The sequence below is a fragment of the Carassius carassius genome, chromosome 26, assembly GCF_963082965.1.
Source record: "Carassius carassius chromosome 26, fCarCar2.1, whole genome shotgun sequence".
NCBI lineage: Eukaryota > Metazoa > Chordata > Actinopteri > Cypriniformes > Cyprinidae > Carassius > Carassius carassius.
The window spans coordinates 238,085-263,202 of record NC_081780.1 but is presented as its reverse complement, the minus strand read 5'-3'; the positions used below and the strand labels follow the sequence as shown (position 1 = coordinate 263,202).

General features: G+C 41.1%; 2 protein-coding genes across 2 annotated transcripts in view; both read left to right on the top strand.

Annotated features, from left to right (window-relative positions):
* Nucleotides 1–967, top strand: part of LOC132105352 (melanocortin-2 receptor accessory protein 2B-like) — a 1,575-nt gene extending 608 nt beyond the window's left edge. The window contains exon 3 of the mRNA XM_059510443.1: nt 640–967. Within this exon, the coding sequence (XP_059366426.1) occupies nt 640–967 (328 nt within the window). The remainder of the gene's footprint in view (nt 1–639) is intronic.
* Nucleotides 968–10,238: 9,271 nt separating this feature from the next.
* Nucleotides 10,239–25,118, top strand: part of LOC132105351 (beta/gamma crystallin domain-containing protein 1-like) — a 29,065-nt gene continuing 14,185 nt past the window's right edge. The window contains exons 1-9 of the mRNA XM_059510442.1: nt 10,239–10,286; nt 13,356–14,071; nt 15,644–18,882; nt 18,949–21,803; nt 21,938–22,093; nt 22,406–22,444; nt 22,539–22,657; nt 22,735–22,882; nt 22,978–23,117. Coding sequence (XP_059366425.1) covers nt 10,284–10,286; nt 13,356–14,071; nt 15,644–18,882; nt 18,949–21,803; nt 21,938–22,093; nt 22,406–22,444; nt 22,539–22,657; nt 22,735–22,882; nt 22,978–23,117 — 7,415 coding nt within the window. The 5' untranslated portion in view covers nt 10,239–10,283. The remainder of the gene's footprint in view (nt 10,287–13,355; nt 14,072–15,643; nt 18,883–18,948; nt 21,804–21,937; nt 22,094–22,405; nt 22,445–22,538; nt 22,658–22,734; nt 22,883–22,977; nt 23,118–25,118) is intronic.

Genomic DNA, 25,118 nt, shown 5'->3' with positions numbered 1-25,118 from the left:
TAGGATTTTAATGATAGACATGAGAGTTTATATTCAAATCACTGACTTTTGGACTTTCACAACATTCAACTTTGATTGTACGTTCATGAATATGCACTGTCCCATTTAAATAAATAAATTGAAATTAAACACTTTAAGAGACTCAAGATACACTACTTTTCCCCCGTAAGTTTTAAAAAAATGTTTATATATGTATATATATATGTATATATGTATTTATATGTTTATATGGTTTTTAGTTTTTTTATGAAAATTAGAAAGACATTTTTTTATATTTCAATCTAGTTGATGTTTGTTTTCTTTCGACTAACAAAAATGTTTTTGATGAGAAAATGCAGTGAGATTATTGAAGTTCAAACATTCATTTGTGAAAAAATGCAATGAGAGTTTAGTTCATCGGGTGTGTTATAAAATGTTTTTAACTCAATTTAAACGTTTAATTTATACCAATGCAAATTTTTATATGTTAAATATTAAATATTATATTTAATTATTAAATAATTACATATTTTTACATATAAATGTGACTTTTTAATATATAAGTAGAAAAAAAAGGAAAGTGCGTGGAGATTATCTAACTGTCACAAGTTCCATGTAAACAAACACAAAGGCTCATTCTGTCTGTGTTTCTGTTCCCAGTGAAAAGCATCATGGTCTAGCTGACTGTGTGCTGGAGCTCAGCGGCTCTCAGGCGTTTCCTCTCCTGCCACTGCCGGACCAATCACATTCCCTCTTTCGCTTCAACATCCACGAGGAGGCCGTCAGAGACACTGTCCGAGGGAGATGTTGTGGGCGGGGCCCCGGGCTCCGCCTCCAGGGGGCAGCAGAGGATGAGCACTTCCTCTTCGACTCCCACATTCCGAACTTTGTGAGCTCCGAGCAGTGCTCCAGCATCAGCAACGATGACTTCCTGCTGTGTGAGCTGCCAATCATCACAGACAGCCAATCGGCTGCTCCGAAGAGCTAAGATCCTATGATGTCATCAGACACTAACACACTGAGTTTTTTTTAATTGTTATTATTTTCTCTTGTGGACTATATTTGAACATCTTGTATGTGCATTAGCTTATTCCGGTCAGTACTAAATGAACATAATATGCATTTTGTACGACCCCTCTTATTTTGGTAAAATAATCAACATTTTGCAGATTCTGAAAGGGGGGTGTAAACTTTTGAGCTCGACTGTGTGTTTATAACAGTTGCTGTTCCTTCTGAGGAAAGATGAGAGACGTCTTGTGTCTCTGGAGAGTAAACACCACGATTAACGATTCTAATGACCCCCAAACACACGGGTAGCAGTGCAAAACATTCTGGGTAAGAGAACCAGATCTCACAGGTCTATAATGAGCGTAATGGCACAGGAGGAGGAAAAAGAGGAAAGGCTGTTTCCTTGGAGATGAGAGTAATGTGTTATAATAGAACATTCATATCGCTCTTATATGAACACGTTTAGGAACATGTGAGAGAAGTGTGTGTAGAAGAGTGTTTTGCTCTATTCTTCAAAAATATTGCAGCTAAAGCTTTGAGATTTAACCTTGGTTTTTCTTTCTTACGTAAATCAATCAAAATCATAAGAAGCAAAAATGATGGAGCTTGGTTAAATTAGATGTGAATGTCGAGTTGTAAGGCTCAGAGAAAGTTCATGATCACTCTGCATTTATAATCTTCAGAATAAAATACAGATGAAGAAACACACTCACTCACTCACACACACACACACAGACACACACACACACACTCGCTCACACACACACACACACAGACACACACACACACACTCGCTCACACACACACAGACACGTGCGCACACACACACACACACACTCACACTCACTCACTCACACACACACACACAGACACACACACACACTCGCTCACACACACACAGACACGTGCGCACACACACACTCACACACAGACACACACACACACTCAATTAGCAGCTAACATTTAAAAGACAAATAAACTGTTTCAGAAATGCAATCCATGACTCTGTGCAGGGGCGCTGCCAGGAATTTTGTGCCCCATGACAAAAAATCTAATTGTGCCCCCTCTGCGCAGCTGTTGTCACCACATCTCTAGGATCTAACTGTCCCATCAAAAGCTTCACATAACTCTAATCAAAGGCTTGCAACTGTCTTGCTGCTTGTAGTTCAATACTAGTACTAGCACAATATTCACTGCTGGTGATTTGTAAATGCAAGTCTGCATACAGTATGCAGTTCACTATTTGATGCAAAATTAAAAGCCACCATAAAAATGTCCTTAAAACAACTATGTAACATTTTTTACCTTTAAATAATGTTTCCAAAATCGTTTCAGTGGTTCATCAAGTCGTAACAGGGTGAAAGGCTCTTATGCCTCCCTGGAATGATGCTAAGTCATTAACACAGGTAGCTAATTTATATGTATGGTTTTCAAATTAAAATAATCATTAATTCTTCTCTCTTTAGACCAAATCAATTAAGTTTATGAGAAATTTGAATCAAGGAATACATTTGGAAAATCTTGAATAAATTATGACAATCTTAATTTTTGGGTGAACTTTCCATTTAACAGAAGTGAAAAAGGAGCAACTTGCATGAAAGGAAGGCATGCATGAAATACTGACACACGTTCAGTTTTCACACACCTGTTCACGTTCACTTAATCCATAACCTACTGTATTTACGAGAGATACTCTACACGATAAACATGTGGACTGCTGTGTGTGTATTTGAGCTGAGAGCTGATCGCGCGCTGTATGTGAGAACTGAGGAAGCGGCGCGTGCGCGAGCGTGATTCCGCCTATCCCGCCTTCACTAACTTTAAAGTTAATCAAATTGTGACTCCCGGGAAAAACGGGACGTCTGGAGACCTCATCCCTGCCCTTTCGGATGCGGAGCCCATCGCGTTTTATTAGTCTATTCATCCACTGCGGCTGTTATACTGACTAGATATACAAACGGCCCTTATCCGATCCACAGGGACACACATTTTGAAAGACAATAGCCTATAGGATGCATTTTGAATGCCCAATAGTCCTCAAATAACATTATAGTCCAGTCTCGTCTAATTAACGAAAACGCTGCATAAATGTCGTCATAATTTCGTCATTAGATATTATTTTTAGCTCATCAATGTCTCGTCTTAGTCACATAAAAAATGTTCGTTAATGAATATTTTTCGTCGTTGTCTTCGTTACCGAAATTAACACTGCTGGCGCACCATGCATTGGGTGACTGTTTGTTTGCAACTAATTAAACACGTCACTGATGAGTGCGCTTACTGCGCTAAAGCAGGACCAAACCATTTCATGCAGATACAGGGGGGTGGTCGGTCAATATGGATGTTTTATTTTTGGTCAGTGGTGATATTGAACTTTTATTACCAAAAAGTAAAATCAAAAACATCATTCATTTTATTATTATTTGAAATATACTCAATGATGATGGTTTATATAGTGTATAATATAATAAAAAATTTAAATTAGTTTTTACCAGGGGCCCTTAGAATTGTCCCAACTTTCCCCCCTATACGGCGCCCATGCTCTGTGCTAATATTTTGAGAACATTATATAAAAACTGTTTTGTTCATAACTTTGAGAGAACTGTTCTGAGAACGTTCAAGATGATTTATTAGACTACTAGCTACTTTCTTAATGAATAATATTTTTATTGGTTTAAATCAAACTTCCACACAACTGGAGAAAGAGTAATGCAAGTACACCCGGCTGCAGCCTGCAGATCGGGGCGGGGTTTCACGTGCAGCCCCGCCCTACACCTACTCTGATTGGTTCAATCGTCTTTCATAGACTTACATGATAGGAAATGTGTGCGTAGTTAGTGTAGGATGGAGAATGCTGTTTAAAAAGCTAAAAACACTGTACAGTTTTACAAAGCCTTTACTATAATGCAGTTTTTTATTGTTAACCTTACTCACTATGTCTGATTTATTGAATCAAGAGATGTTAGCTGCTGCAAGTTTACGCTTCTTGACCAGATTAATTCACAAATGAATAATTGGGACATTCTAAAAGCACACTTAACGTGAAAGTACGTGGCTTTATGCATTAAAACAGTGTTTTAAAAAGACCAAACTCAGTAAACAAATTATTAATAAAGCATTCTTTTCACAGACAAGCAGATATGAGCACAGAATACGAACACAAAGCGTTTAATTTCCACCCATAACCTGTTTGTCTGTAAATAAAATGTGTTATTAAAAATGTTTACTGAGTTTGGTCTTTTTAAAACACGTTTTAATGCATTACGCCACGTTACGCGTTTTCCTTTTAGTCTAATGGTTCCCTTTCAAGGGAACTTCAAACTGCGTCCTCTGAGGGGACACTATGGGGAACACCTCGTCGTGACCCGTGTCTGAAGCATACTTTGAAAAACGTCACTACCAGCGCGACTATAAATACGCGCCCGTAGGACCCGTCACTTATCTTCTTCGTCTTCATTGACTGTTTTGTTTGAAGCGTGCATCTGAGAAACGACCAAAACGGTAAGAGCGATCTATTACTGTTATCATCATGGCTTCCACTAGCAAGGCGTTTAGACAGTGTGTGCATCCGTGTCAGCGTTATCTGACACCCGATGACACACACACTCTTTGCGTCTCTTGTTTGGGCGAAGAGCACGCGCGCGATGTCCTTGAGGGGGCGATCTGCGTACACTGCAAGCGTTTCTCTCTGAGAAAAAGCTCCACTCTCGTTTGTCTCTCTTTTCGAGGAAAGAGGGACAGCCATCTGGATCCCGCGGCTCAGGACCCGCCGTTGCCGAGGCACGGAGGAGAATGAGCTCGTGGGGATCACAAATGGATCTCGCTGAGGGGTGTAGGGAGGCACCTTCCCTTCCATACTCTCCGGCGGCGAACGAGAGCGAACTTCGGGAGGAAGATGCGTTATCATTAACCCATTCTGACACTGAAGTTTGTGCTCTGCTGGGTTCTACCCAGAAAGAGCAGGAGATGTCTGAGAGTGGCGAAGAAGCTGAGGCTGAGCCTTCTCAATCCTCCTGCCCCGCGTATGAGGAGCTGTTAGAGGTTGGAGCTCACCTCTCCCGTGCGATCCAGCGCCTCTGCGATGCTTGGTTTCGGTACACACGCTAAGCCTGTGTACTCTCTCAAAACCACATGGTGGTCAGTGTGCACGTGAACACTTTGCGCACTGTCTGAAATCCACTTAAGTGGTAAGTGTGCACGCATGACTTTGCGCACTTTCTAAAATCCTGTACGGTAGGGGTTACGCGCTCCGCTTCGTTCCCTTTCTTAAGATGATTAGCCCTGGGTTCCATGGGCTTCATTCAGCTGGTGTGTATTTGCTATACACCTCAAGCATCGCTTCCCTCAACATGAGGGGCTGGGTGGACTCCCACATATTGTGGTTATCAGGTAGTAGGCTTCATCAGGCCTCCCTGGAGATTTAGCTCCCACATACTGTGCGTCTCCACTAAATAGCATATTGTGGTTTTCAGATAGTAGGCTTCACCAGGCCTCTCTGAAGGCGAGCTCCCACATACTGTGGTTGCCAGGTAGTAGGCCTCACCAGGCCTCCCTGGAGATTTAGCTCCCACATATTGTGCGTTTCCTAAAAAGTGAGCTCCCACGGTTTGTGGTTGTCAGGTAGTAGGCCTCACCAGGCCTCCCTGGAGTCGAGTTCCATATTACTTTCAGTTTCCACTTGAGGTGGTTATCTGATAAAAGGTAGTAGGCCTCTCTAGGCCTCTCTGTAGGTGAACTCCCACATATTGTGGTTATCAGGTAGCAGGCTTCACAGGCCTCTCTGAATGTGAGCTCCCACATACTGTGGTTGTCAGGTAACCTTTCAGTACACACGCTAAGCCTGTGTACTTTCTCAAATCCACATGGTGGTCAGTGTGCATGTTAATGCTTTGCGCACTGTCTGAAATCCACGTAAAGTGGTAAGTGTGCATGCAAGACTCTGCGCACTTTCTGAAATCCACGTAAAGTGGTAAGTGTGCATGCAAGACTCTGCGCACTTTCTGAAATCCACGTAAAGTGGTAAGTGTGCATGCAAGACTCTGCGCACTTTCTGAAATCCACGTAAAGGGGTAAGTGTGCATGCAAGACTCTGCGCACTTTCTGAAATCCACGTAAAGGGGTAAGTGTGCATGCAAGATTCTGCGCACTTTCTAAAATCCTGTATGGTAAGGGTTACGCGCTCCGCTTCATTCCCTTTCTTGAGATGATTAGCCCCGGTGTTCCTTGGGCTTCATCCAACCGGTGTGTACTTATTGTACACCCCAAGCCCCCTCAACATGGGGGGGCTGTGCGGGCAACTCTCGGGTAGTTCAGCAGCGCTCCCCTTTTCTGAAAGGGTCATCTATGAGCATGCTGCTCGGAGCTCGGAGTCTTCCTCTCTTGGGAGACTGATTCTCGGTTCTTTCAGAGCGCTCCAGTACCACATACTGTTTTGAGACGCTCTGTGAGAGCAGGCATCCCGCTGAGGCAGGGGCTGAGGCTCGGAGAATGGCGCCGTTTACACCAAGTTGTTGAGGCAGAGTCAGAGAGGTTGGCCAGACTTGGGTGGATCGGTTTTGCGGCTCGAGAGAGCGTCGCACTATCCCCTCTGGCTTCCTCTGACTCATCCAGCTCCATGTGGGGCTGGACGCCATGGTACAGGCGTGGCCGAGGCTTCATCTGTACGTTGCGTCCTCCAATTGCTCTGCTCCCGGGCCATTCTATCTACGAGCTGCTCTATCAGAGTTCCACGAGAGCCCCTCCTTAGAACAGTATTTGTAAATCCATGTTATGGTAAGTGTGCACGTGAAGTCTTTGCACACTTTCTGAAATCCACACTGTGGTAAGTTCGCACGCTAGTACTCTGCGTTCTTTCTAAAATCCTATATGGTAAGGGCTTCACGCGGCTGCTTCGTGCCCTTTCTTGAGTCGGTTAAAGCCCCATTCATCTTGGGCACCACTCCACCTAGGTATCCTCGGATACCTATCTAGAACAGGGCGCCGCTACTAGAGTGCTGTGGGGACAGCCCTTTCGGCAAGTCTTTGCGGAAGCTAGCAGTAGCCCCTGTGTGACAGGCAAAGACTTGGTAGAGGAAAGTGCCAGGCTCTTAGCCGTATCCCTTTAAAGGAATCTTTTGTGATTCCAAGCCTTCAGCTCTACCCCGGGCCAGGGCCCTACAGGTAAGTTGGGTATGTAGCTAGGCCTTTGGCCGTAAGGGATAATGTCATAAGACAGCCGTCAAACCGTCCCAGGGGCGACTCCCGGTGAAGCGGTAGAGTTGGTACTTAGTGTTTGCCATGATTCTGGTCTGCACTCCCCTCAGCATGGCGGCATGGGTATACTGTTCCCCATAGTGTCCCCTCAGAGGATGCAGTTCGAAGTTTCCTTGAAAGGGAACGTCTCAGGTTACGAATGTAACCATGGTTCCCTGAGAGGGAACGAGACACTGCGTCCTCTAGCTCCCTTGCCATGCTTCGGACGCAAGCTCCACGAAGAAGATAGTGACGGGTCCTACGGGCGCGTATTTATAGTCGCGCTGGTAGTGACGTCAGAGGCTGTCGCCGGCCAACACGTTGGCGTTTTTCAAAGTATGCTTCAGACACGGGTCACGACGAGGTGTTCCTCATAGTGTCCCCTCAGAGGACGCAGTGTCTCGTTCCCTCTCAGGGAACCATGGTTACATTCGTAACATGAGACGTTTTCTATGGGAGGAAAATGCTTAACACGTAATTAAACACATTGCGTTCTTATTCTGGACTCATCTGCCTGTCAGTGAATAGAATGCTTTATTATTAATTTGTTTACTGAGTTTGGTCTTTTAAAAACACTCTTTTAATGCATTAAGCTACATTAAACGTAGGCTACAATATCCCGAATCATTCCAGCTGATTGAAAAGAATCGGCTCAATGGTCACAAAATGGATATCGGAGAAGATACCAATTTAATATAAATAGATGATACTTTATAAAGTGTATCTCAATATTTGACAGTGGCTGTGAGACTGCACTAGAATAAGAGCACAATTATCATGAAATTGTATTCGTTACTATAGCAACGGTTTACAGGTGTGTCCTTTCAGAATCATCAATGGCCGATAGAAATAAAAGTTTATCGATTTCTTCACTTTCAAATAATGGAGGAGCAGCATATTTTCCTGAAATAAAGGGGAGAAAAAGTCTATGTTTTGCATTGTAGTAAAGAAAATGTAAAGTTTCATAGAAATTGAATTGACAGACACATTAGACTATTGCAGTCATTTATCAACTGCATGACGGATAATTATATGTAACAATAACTGTCTTGTCATGCTATTTAAATTAAAACAGTAATGATACACCCCTTTCATTTTCCTTTCTCATACTCTGATGATATGAAATAATCATATTTTCTAAAATTATTTAATTCATAATTCATTCTTCTATCTGAAGACCTGATCGTCTTACTGTGGATAATCAACCCAATTAATTTACTATATGCGTATGTTAGCCTAAAGATCAGCTTAATTTAACAAAACAATCATTTCAGGGACATGGCGAGTTACAGGCTAATGTTTTTTTTTTATTCTTTTGTGCATTGTGAAGGCTTTATAAAACTGTGCAGTGTTTTTAGCTTTTTAAACAGCATTCTCCATCCTACACCAACTTTGCACACATTTCCTATCATGTAAGACAAAGAAAGACGATCGAACCAATCAGAGTAGGTGTGGGGCGGGGCTGCACGTGCAACCCCGCCTCGATCTGCAGGCTGCAGCCGGGTGCTTCTCGAGTAATGAGGAGCAACGGTGCTGCGGTTGTTTCGCCAGCAGGTGGCGCTCGCGTTACTTAAGCTCTCTCTGTGTGTGTGTGTGTGTGTGTGTGTGTGTGTGTGTGTGTGTGTGTGTGTGTGTGTGTGTGTGTGTGTGTGTGTGTGTGTGAGTGTGCGTGTGTGAGTGTGTGTGATGTGAAGCCATCAGGGACTCTACACACAGCCCAGCATGAAAGTGTTTAACTAGAAGCTGAATGAAGGGACTGATCCAGTCCAGAAGCCAGATCACATCTCGTCTGACTGCTGGAATATAAACGCTTAAGTTAAACGAGGTTAGGCCGAGATCTGCCCAGAGTTTGTGTTTGCTGGTGGCACAGACTCATCTGGATCGCATTTCAGAAGCAGGAACTGAATATGTGCAGTTAAAGTGATTCAGGGCACGCGTTACGAAACACTCCCAGAATGCTGAGCGCCACAAGCGCTCGGGAAACACATTAAAGCTGAATTTTCCTCTCTTGAATGCGACTGTACAGACAGACATATGACGAGGAAAGACTTTAACATCAGTTTTTCCAGCTCAGGGAACCTTTAGAAGAACAGTTCAGGGCCAGACATTGTTAGAAATCATAACGGGAATGGACTGTTATATTTACATATAGTGTGGGAAAATGCAAATATTTTTGCAGAGACACATTTATGTGGCCCAGTATAAACAAATAACATCACCATAAACTTAAAACAGCCAAAATATCAAGCACAAAGACAAGTATAAGATAAAATACAATCTAAAAAACCCTCAAATTTGCAGTGCTAAGATGCATAACAGAAGATCCACCAATCCATTAACGTCACGAGAATTAAACATGCTTTTATTATTTAAGCAGTCATGTAGTACATGTTTTTTAGTGGATTGATGGCCAGTTGTATAGCCACCTCTCCTACAAATATCAGACCGAGGTTAGCAGCTAACCACAAATGATTTTATCTCTTTCTTACCTTTTTATAATTTAATCTGCCAAATAAGAAGCTTTTGTGGAACTAAAAGGTTCTTAAGATGTTGAATGTTCATTTGTGGAACAATTACGGCATCATGAAGCACCTTTATTTTTAAGAGTGCATGTGTAGTTTTTTATTTATATTCCTCTTGGAGGTGTATTCATTGGAAAGCAATAACCTTTGTTTAAGATAAACCTGTTTGTCATCAAGTCAAAGCAAGTCCCCACAGACTTTGAGATTCTTTTCATGTGTTTCCCTGCTCATTAAAGCACTTAGACCCTGGCGTCGATGCCAAAGTCTAACTGTGGGTGTGGAGGCCTTGCATACATTAATAATTCAGTGTGTGTGTGTGTGTGTGTGTGTGTGTGTGTGTCGTCAGACTGCAGCCGTTGCACAACAGTCGTCATACCTGTCCTCACAGAGATCCACCTGCTCCTCTAACAGCAGGAGAAACAGTGACATTATTATATAACAGTGACTGCTTTCTGAACAGAGGAATTAGATGAGATTCCTTCAGAAGTGTTGGATCTCTGTTCTTCAGGATCAGCCGAGGTTCTTCTGCTGAGCCGCTGGATCATGGTAAGCTGGCACGTTTCTCCTTGACTGGTCAGAATGGGTTTGTTAAGTGTGTGTGACTCGCTCTGAACAGGTCTGTACTTGAGAAGTAAAGGTGTGGGTGTGACGCTCAGGTAAATCATTAGCGCAGACGTTCTAGCTTTCTCTTTCTTTACACGAGAACCCCAGCATCAGTTCCATCTGACGATTCATCTCTCTCCAGTGAGCTGATACTCTTCTCTCTGAAGACCGGCCGTGAGTCTCTCTGCATTTCTTTTAATTATGGACGAGGAGAATGAATGAATGAATGAATGCATGCATATATCTGACCTAAATATCTTGATTACCATCATTTGCAAATAATAACACTTCTATTGGAAGCACAAGAGTGTTGCAGGTTTCACTTACGCTTTCAGCTGCTCTTCTTTAGAAAACCGTCCACTCTTTCGTTATAAAATCTTGTGAGCATTGTTTCATGTTAGAACCTCGTTTAAAGGTTGCAAAAATGTTTCGTACCACTTTTAGTATTTATCTACTACTTTTTTTCTTTTCTTTTTTTTTTCTTAAACATTTATTCGTACCGAACACTAAAATGTCCAGTTTATTAGCTGTGACTGGAATGTTATTTAAAGATTGCAAAAATGTTTATCACAACTTTATATATTTCTTTAAATCTTAAATGTAGCATTATTTGTATGTTTATTTTAAGAACATTAAAATGTCCAGTTTTCTTGTCGTCATTACATTATTTAAAGCTATAAATTAAATGTTTTTATTAACATTTTCACCCACATGTATATGTTTATTCTAAGAATAAGTCTATATTTTTCTGTCATGATTAGAACGTTACTTAAACGCAAACGTTTCCTGGAACGTTCATCGAGTGCATAAGAATTTAAGAATGTACATAAGAATAAGTACATAAGAATGCTTTCTTTCAATATTCTGATAACGTATAAGAACATTAAGAACGGTTTGTCCTATCTTGTCTTTCTTTAACGAGAGGGGATTGGAAGGTGTTTTTTTTAGTTTGTTTGTTTTTGCAAGTGAATCTACACTAAGCATGCATTATAATGAAAAAAAAACATTCAAGAAAGAGTTCAAGCCCAGTTGTGGTGTGTGTGTGTGTGTGTGTGTGTGTGTGAACTGTCTTCTGGAGCTCAGAATCGCGTCTGAAGGCTCTCTGAATGAGCTCTTGTTCTCTGTGTTAGACTCGCTTCATCTGATCCTCTGAAACCCAAGCTCTGCCTCTCTCTCCGCGCGCTCCCGCGGCGCGCGAATAATTGAAGCTCGCGCTCTTGAGTGACGCGCGTCTGATCGCTTGCGTGGATCTGGATCTTCTCGGGACTGGATCAGTAACAGCTCGTGAGTTTTCTCTCAAGAGACTGTCTGAAGTTCTAAAGAATGTCATTTTAGAACAACCTAGAAATACTTTAGAATCTTTTGCTCCGTTTTTAACTGTTCACAATAATGAAGTGTTCAGATCAGGAGAGAGAAAACACTTCGCTTACGTTTATTAGACAAAAAGTCAAAGTTTGAATAATGCCTGCAAATATATATGCATAATGTCCTCTTTAAAGGGATATTTCACAAATGTTTTTTTAATTTGATCATTTGTGACCCTCTCTGTGAAATCAAGGTTTAAAGTCTGAATATCTAATTATGAGATTACAAGCATCTAAGTTTGATTTCAGTGCATTAATTTCACTCTGATTTCAATGTTTGACACGGTTTTACTCGGTCGATTTTAAAGAGAATGTTCTTTTCCTTATGAAGAAAACGATCCCAAAAATGACTTTGGATGAGTTTCCACCAGCTCAAACTCACATTGTCTGAAAGCTGCATGAGTTTCTTGCTCTGTTGCTCTGATAAAAAAGATACTTTGAAGTGACGGCAGCCATTGACTGCCACTGTATATTTTCCAAACTAGGGAAGTCAGTAGCTACTGTCATATGTTAAGCAGAATGTAATCTTTGTGTTTGGGTTGTCTGTCTTTTACTTTAATGACAGCAGTTCTTGCATAATCAGCGTTACTCATTTACATCCATCTGTAGTCAGTGACCTATAAATAGTGAAGAAAATTAGACATTTTTTGTCCGTTTTGCTTGAAAATCTTCCTTTGTTTTACTTTTTCAAAATGTATGGCTTACTCTGGAATGTCAAGTTCAGAGCAGTTAACTAAATCAGATACCAAAACCTTTTTGGAGCTTTAAATCACCTGAACCAAGAAAAACTGCATAAAACAGCTTTTACAAACGCAGTGCAAATGTTTTATTGAAAGTGGAATATATTAAATGCAATGAACTATTCATTATTATATATGAAGTGTCTGTATGTGTTCTTTTATTCATTTTACAAACAAATGTATAAACATTTTTTAAGATCAGGTAAAAACCAGTTCAAATCGTTTTCAAAACCAATTTCTAAACATTTTGAAACAGTTATATGTGATGTAACGAATGGCAGATATTTTTGCTTGTTTTACGCAAAAACTAACATTTAAATTTTTTTCCAGAATTTTTTTTTACCTTTAAAGTAAATGCATCTTGATTCAACCATTTTTAGATATTAAAAATACTAAGAAAGAAAATAATTTAGCAGATATAAAAACAACACTGCAAAAAAAAAAATTTTGGTCTTGTTTTCTATATCTAAACATTCTTGAACCAAGATGCATTAATTTTGCAATACTATGTGATTCTTTTTTTTTTCAGAAAACAAGACAATTTAATTAGTTTTTTCTTAAAACAAGCGAAAATATCTGCTAATTGGGCAAAAAAATGTTAGAATTAAGATTTGTTCTTACCTCATTGGCAGATATTTTTTAGACTATACAAAATTGTGCAGATTTTTTACAGAAAACAAGAATTAATATCTTAAGTCATTTTACTTGCTAAATAAATGCATCTTGCTTCAGGAATGTTCAGATTCCAAAAAAAGTGAAATAACTAAGCAAGAAAATAGTTTTTTGGAGTGTATATGCATCAAAAAAAAATAATCTAACATTGCTCTTTAACTTCTGCCCTCTAGTGCGTGTTCCAGATCGGACTCTCAGTGTTTGGCTTGTGTGTGTGTGTGTGTGTGTGTTTGCAGGCTGAGAGTCCACAGGAGCACAGCCCAGGGGTGTTGAGTCGCATCGGGAGCTGGCTGTCGTGGGGTTGGGGCAGAAATGACCCCACCTCCCAAACACAACAAGAAGAGGACCACAAAGAAACCAGAGCAGACGAGACAGACAGTCCCTCACGAGGTGAGACGAGCCCAGCCCTCGAGCGGAATGCCAAACATCTGAGACTCGAACGCAGTCCATCGATTGAGAGGGGAAGGCCACCTGATCTCTGTGACCAAATGGGCCGAAAGAGATCTAACAGGAGGAGGCGGAGCTCCCACAGAGATGAAGGCGGAGCTAAATCCCCAACCAGTCCTCAACCTGAAAGCCCTGAAGCAACCAGTTTGACGAGCGGCCCGCGGATGACATGCGCTGACTCAGCTTTTGAGGAGACACCAGACAGCCTTCCAGAAGAAGAAGAAGCGCCAAGCTCAGGTAATCGTGAGGATGTCTTCCAAACACACCTGAGCGAAGACGCAGATTCGGATTCACTCACCCGAGCGGCGCTGGCTAATACAGATATGAATGAGGAACGTGTGGTGAGGCTGACGGAGAGCGCCGAATCCAAGCGCAGGAGCATCAAAGTGTCTCACAGCGAGGTGGTCTTCCCTAAAAAGGTCTTGGTCGCCTCGGAAGAGCAAAGGGAAGATCAAAAGGTGGCTTTTAAAGACACCGAACGGCTGAGATCTGATGGAAGAGCCAGGTGAATTATACCTGTTTAACCTGTTCGCAGCTGTGCTTACAGGAATCACAAACTAAATTCTCCGATTTGGTTTGATTTGTGAGCTTTTTAAAGCTGAAGGTGCTGTTTGGGTCTGAATTTAAGTCATGGGAGATCTAGCAGGACAAAACATCAGTGAGAAATACACTGCAAATAAAAAGATTTTCCTCGTTTTCAAGTATAAATATCTAAACGTTCTTGAATCAAGATGCATTTATTTGACAAGTAGAATGACTTACGATAAGTGTTGGTTTCCTTTAAATAGTTGTTAATCAATATTTTGTTAGTTTATGCTCAAACCACGCAAAAATATATCTGCTAGTGGGTAAGAAAAGATATCTTAATTCAAAGGCTAAACAACCCCTTTGGGAGATATTTTGCTTGGTTTAAACTTACAAAAGATTCTTTTGTTTTCTTAAAACAAGAAATTGCATCTTGATTCAAGAATCTTTAGACATTTATACTAGAAAACAAGAGAAAACTACTAAGGTAGAAAATCTTTTTTTTGCAGTGTTTCAAAGCAAACTGTTGAATGTGCTTCGTCTAAACATGGGATATCTTTCTTAAAGATCATCAGGACTAAACATCATGCGTCGTGTTGTGAAATATGCTCTCTCACTAGGTCATTATCAGGTGTTTGTCATTCCTCTGGGCTGTAAACTCATAGATTATCTGATCTGGTTCAAACAATAAAAGAGGCATTTTCATAACAATTAAGTATTTACATAGTTAAATGCCAGTTTTTCTAGATGGCATTTTTCTACTGTATGCACCAGAAGCTCTTAAAGCAACAGTTCATCTAAAAACCAGGAGGAGATATTTTAAAGTAAATTTATTTTCCATTCAGTGCAAGTGATTTTTAATGCATGGTTTCTACAGGTCTGAAAAAGTCTTAACTCACACTTCAACAAACCAAGGCATTAAAAGGTCTTAAATTGGAGCAGAATCATAAATCCATTTGTGATATATATATATATATATTTGTTAAACGAGACATAATATCTTAAGTCATGCATCTTGATTCAAGAATGTTTAGATATTTATACTAGAAAATAAGATACAAATACAAGGTAAGAATTTTTTTGGCAGTGCATTTATGATAATCTAAGTTATTTGCTGATAGCTTTCCCCTTACACAACAATATATTACTTAAGAAGATTGCACTCGAGTCATAACTTTTATGATGCATTTATATGCTATTCTTGCTTTTTGGAGCTTAACAGTCATCTCTCATTCACTTCAAAGAAGGGGAAAGAGCAGGAATCAGCTTGTAATTTTGTTGTGTAGCTTTTGAAATTTTATCTTGCAGTTCATGTTAGTCACTTTCAATGAAGGCGTTTTTCCAGAAAATGAAATTAAGAAGGGCAATTCACTTTCTTAATGGATTTATGGCTTGCTTCAAGCAGAGAGAAAGAACTGAAGATAACAAACAAGGAAGAGCAAAGAAAGAGGAAAGATAATGAGTCAAAAGCTAATGAAGGAAGTGGATGCTAATGTGAATAGTGTGAACTTGATATTCGAACCAGTTTTGACCTTTATTCTTTATTTTACAGATATCCAGAGGACAGAGTGGATGGCACCAATGTGAAGTCCAAAGGCCGAATCGCAGACAAGATCAGTCTGTTTGAGAGAGGAGCCACCAATCCAGTTAGCAGCTCCACAAACCTGCGTCACCTGGATATTTCTCCAGCTCGAAATGTGGCTAGTCGTCTTTTCACAGAACGTGCCGGAGCACGGTCCAATTCTGCACCTCCAAACCAAACGGTTAAAGAGAGGGCGATGAATTTTAATGCAGGACGGAAGGGGGGAGATAATCTGACTTTGCCGTCTGGTCATACGCTGAGCGAAGGACATTCAAAAACGGCTGAAATATCGCAATCTGAACGTTTTGAGAAATCTACAGCAAAGACAGATACCAGCGGAGAGCCAAAGGTTAAATGCAAACCTCATTTAAACATAGATCAAACAGACTCCAAATCCCACAATGCAACACAAAGCACACCTGTATTGTCGGAGAGCACAAGTGACTCAAACATTGGGAATAAAGAGCTGGATTCTCTGCCAATGGTTTCATCACCTACTGATGAGACACCACAGGTAAAATCGCCAAACCGGACCAGCTCGCGATCTAAAAAGCGTCGAAGCAAAGATCCGCGGAGCCCCACCAAACCAGAAATGGGTCAGGGTAAACAGGAGGTCAAGGACAAACCTCTTGTAGACATTGTAAAGACCACAGAGCAGTATTCTGATAAAGAAAGACCCGACTCTGCTAGGGAGGCCGTAAGCAAAACACCTAAAATCCCTCCAAGTTTGGAGAAAGCAGCAGAAATTATGCAAAGCACAAAGAAAATATCAGACTCGCCACATGCGGACACAAAATTTCCTAAAGAAATGAAAAGCAAGGACGAGAAGCAGCATAGCTCAAATGAAGAGAAGACAGAGCGGACAGAGATTGACTCAAAAACGGAAGAGAAACTGAGAAACATCAGCCAAAAGCAGCCTGGTCATGTGCGCTCAGAAGGAGAGGGGCAGAGGAACAGAGACGTGATTGTAAACACATTGTTTGGAGAGTCAGGGAAACCAGATCCATCTGTGACAAAAGAAGAGAAACCACCTTCCCTGGAGGACTTGAAGGAGGCCAACGCTAAAGACTCCTTTGAGCCAGCAAATAACAGCACTGGAGCTTCCAGGAAAGATACCATGCGAAACAGAGGGAGTGAGACGGATACGCTGGTCTTACCTGAGAATACCACTGAAAATACCACTGAAAGTGAGCCGAAATCAGCACAAAGACCATCCAAGACAAACCAAAATAGTCGGGAAAAAGACCATTTGGCTGAGATTAGCAATCAGAATGAGAACATCGAGCTTGTGAGAGAAACAACTGAGACACACAAAAATAGTACTGAAGTCAGTACATCAAAGCCAACCAAGCAGAATGAAGAAGAAGGAATTACAACAAAGATGACTAAACACGGTAAATCAAAGAATACCTCAGCTGTGAGACAGGAAGACACTACAGTTTTGCCAACCAATGAGGGTAAAGAGACTCAGACTACAGAGTTAAACTCTGAATTGTCTGATCAGACTAAAGAAAACACTACTACTACAAGTAGGACACCGGCAACACCAAACCCTACACTGGTCAAAGACCAAAATGACAATATGGATGCCATAATTTCACTTCAAATTCCCTCTACAGAGGAAGGCGGTCCCAAAAGAGATGAGCCACCCCTACAAAACCAATCAGAGAGCGGAGAAGAACAGAAAACACAGGCAGTGTCTAATAAAAGAGATTTACAACAGCCTAGCACTGATATTAAAAATGGAGGCACCAAGGAAACCCAGAGTGAAATCACCGGCACAGAAATTACATCTGTAATAAATGGAGATGTACACACTGTGCAGGCGGAAGATCAGGTTTCTGACTCTCTTAAACAGTCTGGAGAAAATGCACTTTGCTCTAGGCTTGAAAATACTTTATCTGAAATACCATCCAATAATGGCAATCTACCTATGATCTCAGCAAAAAAGAAGCCCACTTCCTTGTCATCCAAAGCCATTGAAACATGTACCAAGCAATCTGGCCAGGTCACCGCTGAACCAGCCTCAAAAGATGATAAAGCTTTCGGTGATAACGAGAACACAACTTTGTCAAACTCGGCTAATAAAAAAACTAATAATGAAAAGACCACTCTTCCACCAGCCTCTACCAATGTAATAACCACTCCTAAAAAACCAACAACTGTCGAAAAAAACACATCTCCACAAGCCTCAACCAATGAGAAAACCTCCACTTTGCCTACCTCAACTAAAGAAAATACTACAGGTCTATCAGCATCCACCAATGATGATGAAAACAAACCTCAACCAGCCTCAACTGATGAGACAATCTGTGCTTTGCCTGCCCCAAGTAATGAACAGACCACGCCTCCAACAGCATCAGCTAATGAACAGACCACGCCTCCAACAGGATCAGCTAACGAAAAGACCACGCCTCCAACTGGATCAGCTAATGAACAGACCACACCTCCAACAGCATCAGCTAATGAACAGACCACGCCTCCAACAGCATCAGCTAATGAACAGACCACCCCTCCAACAGGATCAGCTAACGAAAAGACCACGCCTCCAACAGCATCAGCTAATGAACAGACCACGCCTCCAACTGGATCAGCTAATGAACAGACCACGCCTCCAACAGCATCAGCTAATGAACAGACCACGCCTCCAACTGGATCAGCTAATGAACAGACCACGCCTCCAACAGCATCAGCTAATGAACAGACCACGCCTCCAACAGCATCAGCTAATGAACAGACCACGCCTCCAACAGGATTAGCTAACGAAAAGACCACGCCTCCAACTGGATCAGCTAATGAACAGACCACGCCTCCAACAGCATCAGCTAATGAACAGACCACGCCTCCAACTGGATCAGCTAATGAACAGACCACACCTCCAACAGCATCAGCTAATGAACAGACCACGCCTCCAACAGGATCAGCTAATGAACAGACCACGCCTCCAACTGGATTAGCTAATGAACAGACCATGCCTCCAACTGGATCAGCTAATGAAAAGACCACGCCTCCAACAGCATCAGCCAATGAAAAGACTACTCCCCCAGCAGCAGCATCAAATGAACAGACCATGCCTCCAACAGCATCAGGCACTAAAAAAGCCACGCCTCTACCAGCACCAACCATTGAGACAATTTGCAAATTATCCGATAATCTACAAACAATACCATCTGCCTCATTAACCGTTAGGTCTCCCTCCACTTCATTAGGTATAGGTGATGACAAGAACAAACCTCCATCAACATCAACCACTGAAACATTATCTACTTCATTAGCCTCCAGTGATGAAAAGAACAAACCTCCACCAGCCTCATCTAATGAAAAGGACACAACTCCATCAGAGTCAACTAGCAAAATGACAACTAATGAAAAGACCATATCTCCACAAGCCTCAACCAATGGCACAACCTCCACTTTACGTGCCTCACCTAAAGAAAAGACTACACCTCCACCAGCATCAACCACTGAGACACTCTCTGCTACATTAAGCTCCAGTGACGACATAAACAAACTTCCACCAGCCTCAACTAATGAGACAGTCTCCGCTTTACCTGACTCAGCTAATGATAAGACAGCGCCTTCAACAGCCTCAACTAATGAAAAGAACACAGCTACAATAGAGTCAGCCAATAGATGGACAACTAATGAAGAAACCACATCTCCACAATCCTCAACCAATAAGACAACCTCTAAGAAAAAGACTGCACCCCTACCAGTATCAATCACTGAGACAATCTCTGCTACATTAAGCTCCAATGATGACAACAACAAACCTTCACCAACCTCAACTAAAGAAAAAACTACATCTTCATTAGATTCAACCACAGAGAGAACCACACCTCCACCAGCCTCAACTAATGATACAATCTCCACTTTGACTGGCCTAGCTAATGAAAAGAACACGCCTTCCACAGCATTAGCCAATGGAAAAGCCAAACCTCTACCAGCACCAACTATTGAGACAACCTCCACATTATCTGGCTCAGATAATGAAAAGACCGCTCCTTCTGCATCATCAACCATTGAGTTTGCCTCCTCTTCATTAGGCTCAGGTGATGACAAGACCACACCACCATCAGTCTTAAATAATGACAAGACCACACCTCCACCTACCACAACTAAAGAAAATGTTGCACCTCTACAATTTTCAACCAATCCACCAGTCTCCATTGATATCACTACTAAAAATGAAAAGACCACACCACAACCAACATCATCCCATGCCCCCCTAACCTCTATCAATGGAAATAATATAACTCCACTTCCTTCATCCAAAGAAAAGACAATATCACCACCAGACAATGAGAGTAGCAAGGCCACACCTTCACCAGAAAAACCCTTGGGTCCTGAAGTCTCAGCGAAAGAGAAGATCTTCTCCATTAAATCTACAACTCCATCCACAAGAAAAAAGGAATTTATCCTCAAACCCTTTCTCCTTCCAGAAATCCCCGCTGCGCCCGGAAGCTCCTCCCAGAGCAGGGACTCTCCATCTAGCTGGCTCGATGTGGATCACCAACGTCCTTTAAGGAAGAAGCTGTTGATTCCAGATCCCAAGCTGAGCTCCTCTGTGAGTGGGACCCACCTCCTGAACACATCGGGAGAGATTGACCCAGATGACTTCATTGCAAATGTGAAAAGGCTAGCAATGCCATTCAATCTTCCCCTACGCAAACACAACAAACATCGTCTGCAAGCACCTCCGTTTGCCATGCCTGCCATCAAAGAAGACCACTTTGAGAAACCCTTTGATCCGGAGGAGTTCCAGCATGGCTTGAGGCGAAGGAGGGAATTCATTTTGGATTTGCCTTCAAGTTCAAAATCAAAGAGTCTAGCTGCAGAAGTCAAGGAGGCAGAGATCAAACCAAAGCGAGAGAGCATCCTCACGAGGTCCCTGATCTTTCAGAGAGCAAGGAAGGGGTCTGAAAAGGAAGAGGAAGAAAAAGAGGAGGGAACAGATGTAAATACAACAGAACCACTGAAGGCAAAATCTCGTTTGGAGAGGTGCTCTATTGTCAGCGTTCTATGCAGCCCCAGTAAAGAAAGACGAATGAAGTTTTTAAGCCCCACTGAGAGTCCTTCAGGTGGGCTGTTATCACCCAGAGATGGTTCTGGGTCTACAGCACCTCCAGAATTACAGCTAGCCCCAACTATAGAACCAACCAAATTGGTCCCAATAGAAGAAACCCTAGTTAAGAATAACAGCCACGATACACTGTCTGGTTCTCAGGTTATTCTAAAATCTAGCTCGGACATTGGGCCTGCCATGACACATGACCTCAAAACGTCTTCAAGAGACCCCACAGTCTCTCTATTAAAAGACTCTAATGCGTATTTTCCTTCTAGTGGTAGCCAAGCTAGTTCCCAGGTTGTACCGACTCCTACGAAAGATGATGGACCTACTCTTGCGCCTGACTTGAGAGCAAATTCAGCAGACTCTTCAGTCACCATGTTTACAGACACTAATGTTCCTACTCCCCCCAGTGATTCCCAGACCAGTTCCCAAGTTGTGCTGAAACCTATGAAAGATATTGGACCTACCCTGGCACCTGACTTGAAAACAACTTCAGTAGACCTTCCGATCACAATGTTAACAGACACTGATGCACCTCCACCTAGTTGTACTCAGTCTGGTTCCCAGGATGATGGACTTGCCATGACACCTGACCTTAATGCTTCTACTCCTCCCAGTGGTCCCCAGACTGATTCCCAGGTTGTACTGAAACCTATTACAGATGATGGACCTAAACTGACAACTGACTTGAAAATAACTTCATTAGACTCTTCAATCACCATGTTAACAGACGCTAATACACCTCTGACGCCTAGTTATACCCAGTCTGGTTCCCAGGATGATCTTAAACTTATCAAGGATGATGGACCTGCAATGATACCTGATCTCAAAAAAACTTCAAGAGACCCCACAGTCACTATGTTTACAGACACTAATGAATCACTGCTTCTCAATTGTACCCAGACTGGTTCTGATGTTGCCCTGAAAACAACTGCAGTAGATGCGAATGCTCCTCCACCATGTCCTTGCTTTGATGACATAAAGTTACCTTGTTTCCTGGAGAAATTTCTTCCTAAGGAACCTGAAAACGCTCAACCATCAAATAAGATCAACCCACTGGTCAGCCATCCCTCATTCATCACAATGACCACAGCAATAACACATACTTGCATACATTCATATCCTAAGCTAGTGCTAAGTGATGTTTTACAATAGAGTTGTTCTGTGTGTGTATATTTGTGTGTGCTGGTTAGATGGCTAGAGAAAGTGCCTCAGTACCTGGTCTAGTGGATCTGAATAAGTCTGTTGACGTAGCTGATGGGAAGATCCCAGAAGAGACGATTCCACCGGCACCTGTAGTTCCAGCGGCTCAAATCCCTCAAGCTAAACCTCAGCGAGAACTTCCAAATGTATGAGTCAATAACAAATGCTCATTTTCTTTGTAAATGCTAAACATAATTTTGTTCATAGCTGCAATTGCTCTGCATGCCAGTTTGTTATTCATGCGTGTCCATATTTGTACATGACGATGTGGGAGATTTGAAGTTTGTTAAACAAAACTTGTTCAACTTGTTGAACCTTTGAACATGTTTAAAGGGTTAAATCTTTGGGTTATCATTGGCTCATGTTTTTGACAGTTTGTCTGTTTGGTTAAATATTATGAAACATTTGCAATCCAATAACCTGCATTACTCTCTTAACCACAGCGTTTTGTCTTTCAGATTCCAGCTTCTCGCGGAATCCACCGCCGTCCTGGAAAGGTTTGTCTGAATTTCAAACCCTTGAACTAACAGAGAATTTTTTATTTATGCTTTAAACATCTTGGGCCCTAATTTGACTTTTTGTGGCCGTCAGATTGTGATATTTGAGCACCATCAGTTCAGCGGTCAGTCCTTTGAGTTCTACAGGGATCAACCTGATGCCACACACATCAAACTGTCCAGTGTCATATCTATTAAAGTGGTCAGAGGATGGTAAGTGACATCTATGGAGAACAAATACTGGGCCTTTCAGTTGAATAGATTTAACTGTGCATTTTGGCCACTCGTAGCTGGATATTATATGAGAAACCGGGATTTGAGGGACGATGCATCCCTCTGGAAGAGGAAGGAGTTATAGAACTGCCCAATCAATGGACAGAAGAGGGTGAAGAAACATCTGCCCCTGTGGTCATTGGCTCAATTCGACTGGCTGTCATAGTAAGTGACCTTCTTGAAATTATTGTTTTGAACACAATAACCAAAGGTCAAAAGAGATGGGAGTGAGTGCTGTTATTTCCTGTACGTTTCTGCAGGACTACACTCCTCCCCGGATAGAGCTGTTCACCGAGCCTGCTGGCATGGGCAGAAGCTCTGAGTTTGTGGATGAAACAGTGGAAGTGGGCAGTTTTAACCGTCCTCAGAGCACCGGCTCCATCAAAGTACACAGTGGCCTGTAAGTTCTGCTCGGACCTCGAGCATTTACTGGGGTGTGTGTTGTCAATGTGAAGCTCTTGACATGCACATCTTTACTGAGTGCTTACAAAAAATGTATTATGTTTCATTTTCTGTTTTGGAGAACTGGGCAAGTTAACTTGTGATGTTTGGTAAAGCCACAAAACACACCTTTTACATCAGCAAAGAATTGTACTAAAAGTCAATCAAATTGATTATTCATACAAACTTCAGAAGAAAGAACTGGGTATTTTCTGGTAAACAAAAGCATTTTATTCTAGCTTCGTGCATTATTTTTAGTAAACACTTGAATGTGGGCAAGTTTCATAAAAAAAACAAAAACAAATGAAGAAATAAATAAATAACATTTTGAACCAAAGGCAGAAAAAAAGACTATGAATTGGATTCAGAATGAAGTCCAGCACGCCAAAATGCTTGGCAGTTGTTAACTCTTCATGGGTCATAATTGTATAATTCCATAACGTTACACAGTTTTGATGCTGTTTTATGTCTGATCAGTGACATTAGATGTGGAAGCGTCTGTTGTTTTGGTTTCTTCTTGGCTTGTTTCTGTACGGAAGATGTGTAATAGCGCCCCCTAAAGCACAACAATGAAAACATGGATTTCCAGAGTAGCTATAGCTCAGATATATTTAGACTTTTTTTAAGTATAAGTCAAGTGTACTTAAATGTTATTCTGCTCATTATCTGGCAACCTTGGGTCAAGACATACCTCCTTCCCTGTGATTTCTTGCATTACACATTTAAATATGTTATTTACTATTTATTCAGTTCAGTTCTGTACACACTGTAAATGCGGTTGCCAGTACCAGATTTGATCTGAAGTCAATACGGTTGTAGAATGCGGTCGTCACTCTTAAATTATCTTAAATGACTGAACTGTGCACGTACAGAACAAGAGTTAAGTACTAAACTGTATGTACAGTACATAGACAGTGTTGTGAGAACATAATGACTGGATTCCTGATAATGATTCATGAGTATGTTATGCTTCATGAGAGTGTTTGAGTCACAGCATTAGTCACGCAGAACCATATAAACAATATCAGAATCCTGCACTCAAAGAGGACAATTAACATGTGTGTGTGTGTGTGTGTGTGTGTGTGTGTGTGTGTGATAAACAGAGACAGCAGAACAGGACAGTGAGGATGACAAAAAAAACAGAGGAAAGACAGGAATAATCAGGAAAAGGGCAGATTGGCAGATGAAAGCTATGGCAGGAATGTAAGCAGGAATAGAAAGAGAAAATCACAGATTGTTGAGGAGGGTGGAGGTGAATGATTTACAGCAGCAGAACACAAAAACAACAAAAACAAAATAGCAAGTGGAAAAAACTGACACATGAACATTTTTTACATGTCAGGGTGAGTGGAAAATTTTCATAAAAACTAATATAAAAAAATAAAAATAATTATATATATATATATATATAATTATACACATATATTTATTTATTTGTTTATTTATTTATTTATTTATTTTAATTACCTTTCTGGTTTTATAAGTATGAATTGTAAGTAGTTCATAAAAAACAAGCAAACATTAACATTTTTAACATCAGAGAGTATGAAAAATGGTTATAAAATGGGTTTATTTTCATAAAAATTTTATGTTCATGTAAGTGAAAAAACAACAGGAAAATGAGCAAACGTAATATTTTTAACATTACAGAGAGTGTGTAAAATATTCTTTAAAACTAAATTGGAAACTTTTTATTTTTTCATGATCATGTAAGTGTAAAAACCTGAACAATTTTAAACAAGAGAATGCAAATTTACATAAAAAAGCCTACATTTTATAGAAAAAAAAATTATATATATATATAAATACATTTTTTTTTTTTTTACATTGCTTCCTGGCCATTATCAGTGAGTGTTTAGTCAGTGAGGTGTTAACTAGTACTGCCAATAACTAGTGACATCACTTCTACTCATCTGACTTGACTAATATCCGAGGGACTGAAGGTGACGGATGATTGACA